This window comes from Opisthorchis viverrini, assembly GCF_000715545.1.
Source record: "Opisthorchis viverrini unplaced genomic scaffold opera_v5_101, whole genome shotgun sequence".
Taxonomy (NCBI): domain Eukaryota; kingdom Metazoa; phylum Platyhelminthes; class Trematoda; order Opisthorchiida; family Opisthorchiidae; genus Opisthorchis; species Opisthorchis viverrini.
Window position 1 is genome coordinate 1278394 of NW_008751757.1, and position 12096 is coordinate 1290489.

General features: G+C 44.5%; 1 protein-coding gene across 1 annotated transcript in view; it reads right to left on the bottom strand.

Annotated features, from left to right (window-relative positions):
* T265_13768 (hypothetical protein) overlaps positions 1 to 5962 on the bottom strand; it is a gene marked incomplete at both ends in the record, with an annotated part of 87168 nt that extends 81206 nt beyond the window's left edge. Inside the window, one exon of the mRNA XM_009170425.1 lies at positions 5933 to 5962. Within this exon, the coding sequence (XP_009168689.1) occupies positions 5933 to 5952 (20 nt within the window). The remainder of the gene's footprint in view (positions 1 to 5932) is intronic.
* Positions 5963 to 12096: the final 6134 nt, after the last annotated feature.

Consider the following 12096-nt stretch of genomic DNA (forward strand, 5'->3'; position numbering starts at 1 on the left):
TCCACCACTGTGTTTCCGAATCAGCGCATGCCTTCGCTGAAGCAGCTAGTCATTCCCTGACGCCACTTGAACTGTTCTTTCACTCTCACTCTTCAGGGACCCTTTTGCATTTTTGTAGCCGGATAGTGTTATCTGGTGTTCGAAGCTTGCGTTGGAGAGGTGTATCTGATAATGACATGCCGTCGGGCGACGCGGACTTAGTGTCTCCCGATATTCCGACAGGAATCCCTGCCAAATCCCTGTCAGACCCTCCTCTTTGGACTTCCAAATTGCGCGTATCTGCAAACGCTAATGATGTTAACCGACCACCAACTTTGCACACGATAATATTTGGAATTTCAATGCGAGTGAACAATCTTCCGAATTCCAGTAGTGTAATGGCAGCCGTGAAGCTGTTCGTTGGGTCAATTTTCAGCCACGTGCTATAAGCCATCACTACGACCAAAGTATTGACCTCGTCCTGGACTCGTCCTTGACTCGTCCTGGATAGCAGATTTTAAGATTGGGCCAGTGTTCGGTCGGTTGTGGCCACTGGTGAATTAGATGCTTCATCACAATGCAAAAATGCCTATTGGCCTCAGTGGTAACGGTAACTACGCTTCTAAGTGTTCTAGTGCGATGGTGCCTGCACACATGTGTACACCAACAGTTTACGGAAGCGCGTCATCATACTGAAGTTCATAAATGCAAGGCGACGCGCTGTGTCAACAAACGCAAAGCGTTCCTGTCCGCCAAGGAGAGTGTTGCAATTTGGACACACGATATGAGAGAATGACCCAGGTGTCGCCTCAGTATCTGAGTTTCTACATTTTGTTGATTCGCTAACGCGTTTTGGGAACCCGCGAAACACTTAATGACGCTCTGAGCTTGCTCGGAAAGGAATGCAATGCAAAGTCCTTAGCTGATGATGCCCTGATCACGGTTTTTCAGAAAGTCCCATTTTGTAGAACTCTGTTTAAGCCTATTTCTACTTTTATTTGAGCGGAATTCTTATGTTTAAGGACCTACATGGCTGAACACAATGGTTGGTTAGGATGGTAGGAAAATTTTTGGAAAAGTTGGTTCCTTCATGTTCTTCGTCCTGTACGGATTTAAAAATGCCTTTACAGAGCACATGAACCATGGTTATTTCGTATTTCTCCGCGCAAACCCAAAATGTATGGAAAAGTTTGCAATCTTCCTGCGTAAAAGGCCAAGAATTTTGTCGCAGCTAGTAAGGTCGATGAATTTTTGTTATGACGGGCATCACATGCTGTAATAAGTTCACGGTAAGGTTCTATATGCACCGATATTCCGACTCCTTAATTGTGTGGCGGGAGGAGTTGGCTGTTTTATAAGAAATGCAAACGGACATTATGATAGACTGGCCAGCACTTCGGAGCTGGGGCACAAAACAAACGCAGTGAGTAGGGCCTTTGGCGCATGTGAAACGCACGCAACGTGACTAGCCTGGCGGATGAGTCGTCAGACTGGATATGGCAATCTCGGTTTTGTCATCGTGACGTATTTGGGTCCGTCAATATCCCTGTACACGAACATCAGGATTGACTTGGCCGGGGTTGTCAGGATCGTTGGGATATGCAAAGCAGTAGCGATAAATCAGAACCAGGTTGGACAGGGGATACGCATTTGTCTGTGATCGATGTTTTGGATTTTTAGAATGATTCCCTTGTATGTGTGATGCAACCCGGGCAAGCTTAAGCCAGTGATACAGGCTCTCATCAAAAACTTTTTTCTTTTATATCTTCTGTAACTACTGTCGCGATTATTGATAGTTTGTATGGTGGGCTCAATTTTCTGATAAGCGAGTTGTTAAATCCCCACGAGGTGTGGTTCGGCACTAGAAATTTGGGAAAATGAGTGGTAGTACATGAAGTATAATTAATTGGATATGTGTTCAGGGTCGATCGAGGTGCATCTAACACTTAATGGAGTAATGAAAGGTAGAGATGGTCGCAATCCACAGCGGAAGGTGGAATATCGGGCTTCGCGTAACTTTTAGTTGGTCTGTGAGATGATGGCTTGCAGCTGGAAAGAGAGCTGTCAACCGTGCAGTCTTTAGAAATGTTTCGGTGCGGGAACGCAGGACGGGAGGACATGCCACAGAAAGATTTGTTGGATGCATAGAGGTACGTCGCGGACTAAGAGTCAGAACAGGTTGGACAAATCTGGATGGACGAGCAAGGCGCATTTGGAAAATTGGTAATGGGAAATCATTGTCCATTATCAGTCTAGAGGACAGAAACTGGACTACTGGCATCGTGGCAGTGTGTATGGGTTGACTGATACTCGTTCCCGTATCAGCTTAAGAAAATAAACTTCACAGCTCCCTGTTAGATAATCTTTTTCATCATTAGAGGCAGATCGCAATAGGAGTGGCTGTCTCATCAGTTTACATATTGGAGAGTTACAACATGGTGGTGGGTGTATATGTGAGTGACGTTTGGTTATTATAGACGATGTGTTAGAGGAGGTCAAAATCCACATGGCAGACCTAGAGTTGAACCTCATTGTGGTCTCAAGGAATGAGCAGCTTACAACGAATGAAGTGTCTGATATGAAGCACCAGTTTAGGTATAAACGAATGTTGGAGATAAAAAAATTGCGGGTTCACTAACGCAAGCGCTGGAGCTAGTAAGCAGCATCCAAGGACGGTCGCCATAGTTAGTTCGAGCGCTGCTGCGATTGAGTATGGGTACGTCATTGCCCCCGTTTCTATTAAGCTGAGCGTACAAATGACGGTAAGCAGAAGTGTAGTGAAGCCAGGATCTAGTTTTCTAGACGAGCAGATTTTATACCAAGTACACGCCCACTCCTTAGTTCTTAGCCACGGCCACATTCGTGGGCACACGTTTGAAGACGCATGTGATCCCTGAATTCTACGGATCGAGTCTATCCCACTTGAGCTTACGACCACCTTTTATGGACTTGTCTTTATCTTTGACGTCGCTGCGTCCTATAATGTATATTCTCACTTAATCTTGATATCCCAACATCAGTGCACACACGAACTTTTCATGATCGACAGTGGCACCCAGTGGGCAAGCAGTAAGTTTCTGCGCATAACGTGCAGGCTTCTGAACAAATTTACCCAAGATGTGTAATTCATTGTACATTTCTACTTTCAGGGTCCCTGTCCAGTGAAAATGGCTTCCGGGAAATGAGGACTTCAGTGGCTCTCCATTGCGTTCGCATCAAAACAACCAAAAATCAAGCAAATGTGCTAAAGACGTTTGTGTATTTTTCTGGGACGGAACGAACAGACAAGTTGTACGAGTATGCAGGACCGTAGTTGGCCTCTGGATTGGGCTGTAGTGCATAGATGAGTCCTCATAACCAGCGTCGCGGGTAGATATAGGACAAGCAGTTATCGTAAGCAGCTAAAGAAACGACAAGGCGTAAGTTCCTTGTCACAAAGAGCAAAGACTCGCCTTATTTTATAACAGTGTCGTTGCGCTTGCTGGCCTATTCCGGCTAAGAAGAGTCATTATTCCCCATAGGTAATATGTGGATACCTTGGGAATTCAAACTCAGATATATGATTTCTAATGTCAAGTTGCGCATACTTAAACATGTGGATCATCTACAGGAGTGCACACGCACTCAACTACTGCACAATGCACGGAGGCGTCCTGTTTTATTATACTGAACACAAGGTGAGCTTACCGTGAAAAGATACTGTGCCAAAGTTCGCTGAACAAACTTATCTGGTTTGTTTTGCGTGATGAATATAACGCATACAAAAGTTTTTCAGCATCAACCTGCATGGAATTTGCAGATATTCAACAGGTGTTACCTTTTATTTAAGAAATATTAAAAAACCTTTCAATAAATCCTAAATTTGATCTCGTGCTGTATGGAAAGTTGATGCACGTACAAGCCAAATTCGAACATACGATTCGTTTAAACAGGATTAACATGTAACGGTCGCTCAAGCTGACATGCGCACAAATGTCCACTGTCTCCCTTGCACCATGTTTTTGTTCCACATGTCACAACCTGTACCACGAAACAACACCATGACGTGAATACGAACTTTGATCAACAACGGGTTCTGTAAACTCGTTAAGAGCACAACAACTCAACATATATAAGAACAGAACATGGCAACCGACACAACACAGTCGGCACAACACACAACATAAAACTCAGTCAGCACAACGAAAGTAGTCGACAAACTCAATACAACGAATGGCGTTCATCACCTTTCGGCCTATGCTGAGCTGATGCTCAGACGCCGTTCGGACGACGACGGTCGTTTCTTCACACAGCACCTTGACCTGATTCACATCGGACCTACGCAGGATTCATTGTGCAGGAAAGGTCTGGGCCCAATATCGTTTGGATTCAACGAAAAGCAGGGGACCAGAATTTAACACGCTCAATCAAGACCACAACACGCTCAACCAAAATTTCAACACGCTCGGCCAAGTCACCCCTTCAGTACAACTACGTACAACAAGCCTCAGCGTCGTCCACTATAATTTATCAAACGCAGAACTTGATAATTCCCTTTTTTGTGTGTAACCCGCTTGCAACACAGTGTCTCTGCTGGTCACTACCTAACTCGCTAATTATTGGTGTTACTCACCTTCTGAAGCAACCCATGGTAAAAACAAAATTCCTTATAAGCCACTCAAAAAGTGTTTTCATCAAAGGATTTTTCGACGCTGAATAGGTTTGTAAGATAAATTTAAGTCGCGACCGTCCAATTCGCGTTTTGAAACCGGGGCCCACCGGCTGATTTATTTTCCACTATTCTTGATTAATGCATGAACGACTGGGCTTAGGCTTGTTGAGGTCCCCGATACGGATCATCGAGTGTCACGCAGGTTCGACAATCCCGAATATCAAGGAGAAGAATTGGGTTCAATGTTTTACGGCACTATTTACACAAGTATAAGCAAGAGTAAACCAGGCCATTCCTGACTCCTTTTTCACATCCAAAATGTCCGAGCAACTTTCCATCCGGGCTAAGCCACGACGAGCAATACACATGACGCGGTTGCAGCCTCCAAAATCAAGTCTGCTTGGTTCCAGGAGATCACACAAACAAAAGCCTGGGCGCGCACGACAATCAACGTTACAGCAACCACCCAATATAATAGATGCACGCTACCTTGATTGTATTGGGTGCCACGTATAAACACTTGGGCACAACCATCGGTCTTCAAGAACGCACAAAGGATCTAGGCGCAAGACGTGCCTTAGAATAACTGTCTGCCCACTCTAATAGACATATTTGAGGGTAACTTCGACCAACATATTCTCAGTGCTACAACGGCCCGCCTATTTTCCTTTAACTCACTGTTGGCATCGTCCGGAAATGCGCTGACAATCATGAAGCTATCTGAGTTTGGAATTTTCTCAGGGAGACACGTCTGTTTGGGTCTATTGGACGAGCTTTTTCGGGCTCTAGTGACTTATGCGGCCGCTGCCTGATGCCGCTTCTTCACATATAAACGCCGTTGGACTGTTAATACACATTTAACGTATCGCCGATTTCGGTACGTGAAATTCGGGCTATAATAATTCATGCTCTCCTTTTAGGGCTACATGGGAAGGTTTGTGAACCTTTATCTGTTAAGATACGCGTCCAAATATACCCGGCCTTTTTTCTGGGGCTACCGTCGTCTATGTGGGTACCCAATAATTATCAATGCAATAAGTAAGCAATGTTTGACAGATAACACCTTAACGTTAACGCCACTAATGAAGAGTAGAGGTTTTCGGAGCTCCTTAGGTTTGAGGCACTCACTTTTTGTTAGAAAACAATTTTCCTCACTTCAGGAAGTTAATGCTTAGGATGACTATCTACCGACGATTTGGTAGCTGATTTCAAAACCAAGTTTGGATTTTTAAAACGCCTTTTATGTGAGATCTTGTGGTTGCAAGCGTGCTCTTTAGACTGAGAATTCAAACATTGACGTACCCTGTCTTTTTCTTGCGCATAATAACCGAAACGAAGACCCAGAATGGCACAAACCAATCCAGTGACAGTAGCATGAAAGAATTCTAGGAGCGGCACTTCCAGAAACGGTTGCGCTGGGCAACCCACAAATTTGGCGGTTCCATGGCAGTTACTTAAATTTTTATCCGCAGCCAAACAGTTGGGCTGTTCCTTGGCTACGCTTGGGTGCGTTTTGGCGAGGAAAGAAAGAAGCGGGAGAACAGAGAAATTCTTCACTGCATTTCTGTTAATTTATAAAGTATCGTTCAGCTCAAGGCATTCCAGTCGTCACTCGCCACCGGAGGGTATGATGATAAGGTGACTGAAGCTCGCGCACAAAATCGTCCTTACAGCAGTTACGTGCCCTCAACCGGCGGCAGAAGAGAATTTGACGCCTACTCAGGATGCCATGTAGATAGAAGCTGGAGTGCCGAAGCATTATAAAAAGGTCAGGTGACTTATAATGTTTTGTTGGATAAGTTTGTATAAGAATGACGGATTAAACAGCGGCAGTCGACCAAATGCTGTGTTTCACAGGTGAATAAAAAACGTTTTTGTTTCAACCAACCGCTCTAAACGCACGATTCTTCAGATGGGTCCATAATGGCTGCAGCCGTATCCGCGTTGTTGGTGAAATGGCTATTATTACAACCGAGACACTGTGATAACCATGAAGAAGACGGATGCAATATCTACAACGTGATCTACAGGGAAAGTTTTAAAACGATAGATATAAAAGGACAAATGGCAGAAGAACAAGACTCCCGAAAATAATATACGAATATCCGAAGCTTCCTGTGTACTTCCGCTGATCTTCGGAAGTACACCCAAATGCCTCCAAAACTGTAGTTCAATCCAAAGAAAAACTTACGTACAGTCGTGGCAGTTGGTGTTTTTTATCCAAAACTTTGACATTTCACCAGACAGACAGTTTCCTAATACTTTCAAATGTGTTTAAAGTCAATTTTTTGCCTTAAAATCAATTGCTCAGTTATCGTTGCAGCTCATTCAGACCCGCCCATGACCATGGAGGACGGATTCGTTGTGATAGTGGTTCGCAAACGTTGTTATCATTTTTGCGTTTGAAAATACGTTGACGATCGCCATGAAGTATAATAGAATTTGACGTAAGCACAAAGTGTACAGAGTATTACATTCCACCAGAATCTTATTTCCTTTGAATGTCACGTTTAGCTGCATCCGGTAGATGTCCCACTGCATAATTCACGTTGAGGACGACCAACCAACTATTCATCGGATAGAAGTCACATGGATTTAGGCAGGATTAGTAATTTTTGTGGAGAAAAGAGTCCTTCCTGCCCTTTGTGCGCATTACTAGTTGCTTCACATTTGGGACGTGACCGACAAACGTTCCAACGACTGCAGGCTTTACCAATTATCAGTGTTCACGGGACAGGCTACCACATCACGGTCACTGCTGTGACAATGAGCCTCTTCTGATGTGTGCAGAAGATTTATAGTGGCATGCGTCATTGAAGCCTATTTTGGCAGCCCATATTTTCCGCAAATACCCTTCTTTTTATTCTTCTAGGTGATCAGCCAAATGGGCGAACCACAATGTGTATATCGAATAGCTCATGGAGTCCCAACTAAATTTGTCGCCACGTCCTAGAGGAAAACCCAAAATTTCTCCGATACCGTGGTTTTAAAAGAGGAATTTTTAGCATATAGTTTAAGCATTTCTTGGTAATTATTTGAGCCCTTGCGGTCTTTCACGCAGTGGCAGTTTTATTACAAGCTGTTAAACGAACTCGGAGTTGACTGTGGGCACGGAATTCATATTTTTATGGCTGGCGGTGGCTTTGTGCAGCGATCAAGTATCTTGCGGCGTCATTCCCATTTCGATTGAGTAAAAACCTATAGCGGAAACATTTAAAAACTTAATGTGGTGGATTTAAGGTTTCTGATTGACCCTCTTGAACAAAGCAGAGACTTACTATGGAGTGATAACGCAGAAAAATTTAAGCTTCAAACAGATTAACAAATTTAATGCAGACAGTTGGTGTACAATTCTTAGTAGTTTAACGTAGCTTGCTTTTGACAAGTCCGGTCATCCATGTTGTCCCTAAATATTACGGTATGACAAAAGGACGATGAAATTTGTGCTTACTGACGGCAAAAAAGAAGTAAGTGATCAGAAAAGCCCACGCTCAGAAGTTCTTGCTGGTGTGTTCACTGTTTTTACCCCACATAGTTCATTAACTACGACACAATCTTTCAATGAAAGCGACTAGCATACATGCACCCGTATGTGTTCTCCCAAATGCATACATCAAAGGCCATATGTCATACATGTCGTGTTCAGTGGGTATGTCCATGGACAGCCCCAACACTTGTTTATAAGAACGGAAATATCGGAGCATCCCTCGCGGCCAACGGATCAACGATAGTGTCTGCGGTCATGCCGGAGCGGCTCACCGATTTCCTGTTTCTGGTAGTTCAGCCACTAACGCAATGTATTGTGTGGACATAATCATTTGAAAACCCAGAAGAATTTATGCAATTGTTGAGGCATTCAGTGAACAATGCCTGCTACGCCTGTTTGTCACGATTTTGGCATTGGACCCTGGCAACTCAGTTTTGACTAGAAATCATTCTTTCCAGCTGTTGTCCACATAGACTGCCGAGAATCACGGCTCCCTCTTACTTCCAAGACGTGCTTGGTACGTGTTTGACGGGGATGGCTTGCACGCATTGACAATTCTACATGCTTTATAAGTGAAAACCGACGAGATGTCAAGTCTATGGCGTGCCTCTGTCCCAGAATCTTCAGCTTGAATAATTTTGATTTTCGATGAGTATGTAGCAAGTATCACATTTGAAGTGATACTTGTGGCACAGGTGTTCGAAAATCGTTGTCTCAGAGCCATAGCTTGTGTGGGTTGATGTCGGCGAATCCGTAACGAGGCAGTCAGAAAGCGCGTTTTCGGTTGTGTAACGGGTACTTCCATTGAAGAATGTGTCCAGCGCCAGAAGCTGCGTTGGTTGGGACATGTGTTACGTGTGCCGAACCATCGTTTGCCAAAAAGAGTGCTGTTTTCCATGCCCAACTCAGAGTGGCGTGAATAGAGAGGGGTCGCCAACCCTTGACGTGGCAGAGGAGGATGAAGGAGATCACGAAACGCTTGGGTGCTGTCTGTGCTACTCGCCTTCCAGGGTCGGACCGCGTGGTCCTCACTGTGCCCGGTTGGAGACACTACAAGATATAGCTGCCAACTGATGTCAATAGCGTCCTTGCTGTCAGTTTCTATCCAGATTGCCTGAGTGAATGTCTGGAGGTATAGACACCCCGGAATGATTGTGGTAAGCTAGCATTAAGTCCCTTCCTGTCAACCTTTACTCTGCTTTACAATAAGGCTTTCAAATAAGTCATGGTTGTACGGTAGTGAAGCATCAGTATTGAACACTGATGTTATGCCGTCGTCGACGATGATGATGATTGAGTGCCTCAGCCCCACGTAGGCTGCTGGGCTCATGCACGCGCTGCTAGAAATATGTTGCTAGAGGCGATCCTATACTGTCCTAGAAGCACCAATTTTTAGGGCCATCCCGAGGGAAACAAGGAAATTACGCCTCTTCTTCTCACCCAAACAAGCTTTTCCTCAAAGCAAGGCCTATATGCCATGGCGCGTGCATTGTTAGATAATAGGTATAATGTCGATGCGAACTGGTAAGGGCATGTGTGTAAATGAGGGACGTTCACTGGCTGGATTGTGCGCAACTAAGGTTGCTTGGAACTTGCAGAGACATGAGATCAGAGATATCTGGTTTTGTTGGTTGTTTGTTTGATGAGCTGACCTTAGAATGGAGCTGATAAAGCCTAAAGAAAAGCGTGGAGCTTTGCTAAACCAGTCACCTCTAAGGTGCCACATTACGTATTTAGTGAGCTCGTTTTATCTTTTGCTCATCTAACAATGAGTATTTTGGACCATAGGCGGGATGCCACAACCAGGGCAAGCTCTGATTGAATAAATCTTTTTCCTTCATTTTCTAGGGCGTCCGCTCTTTATTCACGCTTGATTTCGTGATCAACGAGATGATGGGACGAACGCTGAAATGTCTTCAGGGCCCGACTTTCAAATATTTTCTGGCAAAAAGTTTGTCATCTGGAGTATGCAGACATCGTACTCACCTTTGAAGAGGAGAAATGGGCGCAGGTGTTATTAATTAACTGACTAAATTCACCGTGTCGTTTAGTGTGCACATGTGGCCACTAATGTCACGTAATCCCAATGATGCTTATTCCCAATCAGTGGGTGGTGTACCGTCAGGCATGATAATAAGGTTGCAGCCAGAATAAAGCTTGGGTTTGTTCGTAGTTGCAGCTAATGGAAAAAGTTAGCGATAGGGTACAGTCGAGGGAATGAAAGACACAGCTGAATGTGTGCTATCGAGCTGGGTACAGCATTGAAATACTTCGGTTCCTGGACAGGCCCGTAACGGACGTCATTTTAAGGTGACTGGGCTGGGATATGCGATTCTGTAAGGAACGTGGTATTTTGAGATGGCCGAGGAACTCCTCAGAAGTATAAAAAACTTGTCACATTACGGGTAATTTTCTGGTCGCTTAGAGAGCTGATGTGATGCAGCGTTTTATATACATTCGAAGTTGTATCAGTTTTGATCGTAGGGTGACAGGTGGGGAAAATGCACGAACCTGAAATGCACGGGTTGCATTTGCCAATTTGAAAGATCTATGGCGTTAAGGCTGTGTATCCGTGAATGTCAAGTAACGTGTGTATCAGGCTGATGTACGAGCTGTTTTGTTGGCTGTGAGGCCTGGCATGTTTGAGAAGCCGAACCAAGGCGTTTTCAGGTGCATGACAGCGTTTGTCTCAAAACCGTAGATCATGTGAGTCGGTGTGGGCAAATCCGTAAGGCGTTGGCTACATAGCGATTTTTCGGTTGTGCAACGGGGATTTCCACTGAAAAATGTGTCGTTAAAGTCCCCAGCTGGATCGTCATCATTATCTGAGACAGTTGGATCGCGTCGAGTTTGGATGTCTTATTAGCTTAATTTTTCGGATATAGTCAACATGATTTCGGAAGTGAAGATGGGTTGCAATACTTCGACATGAAAGATGAGTTATACGAGGCCCAGAAGAGGGCCGCTTGTTGAGTAGGTTGCTACTGGAGTTTAGTATGGACGGTCACGAGTTCCGATGAGAAAGACCAAGCTCTCAATTTTATTAAGCTAAACTGCTTCTGCATAGGGAGCAGAAATCAAGTAAATTTTTTGTTTAGTGCTCTAAACGTGCGGATTTGACACCAAGCACCCGACCACTCACTGGATTTTCGCTGCAAATGCACCCAGGGGGCACGTTTGAGGACGCATGTGGCCCTTGGATCCTGAGGCTCAAGTCTACACCGCTTATTCATACGACTGAGTACAATACATTCCTTTTTGGTTTTAGCTTAGCTGCGCCCGATAATGCATGTGTCTGCCGAATCCCGCTATTGAATTATCGATGTATACACGGCTCCATCGTTATCGTTAAGTGGACTAATTGTGCATGTAGTGCGTTTACAGTAATTCCTAAGGCTCAGCACAGACACTAACTGGGAATCGTGGGCACAAGGATTTGTTAAGCACTGGGTGAGTTAGCCACCAAAACTTTGTTCATTTGTGCTCTAGATGATATCGCGGAAGATGTGTGTGAGTCGTTATTGCTTACACATTTTTCAGAAACCATGTCGGGCAAAAACTGAGAACTGGATTGATCACAGATTATGTTTTTACCAATGCACCCAATAAATGATTCGGTAAATGATTTGATAAAGGTGGTGGTGTATTTTTTAGGTGTGGGGTTGGCAGGTGGATATGGGGGACCGCCGTTGATCGTTGGATTGGTCTATTATATATAGCTGGGGCATTATAGCCAGCTAGAGCATGCAAATGTAAATAGCATGTAGCGATGTAAATAGCATCGGCAGGTGACATTCAGTACGGTTGTGAGTAGGACGGGCCGTCGTTGGCCATTGGACTGGGCTACTGAGCATACTCGAGGCCTCATACGCAGCGTTGCACATAGACACAGGCCTAACAATTACGATAGGTAGGAAAAGTAAGCGATATCGACTACAGTTACGAGTATGACGGGCCGTCTTTGGCCATTATATCAGGA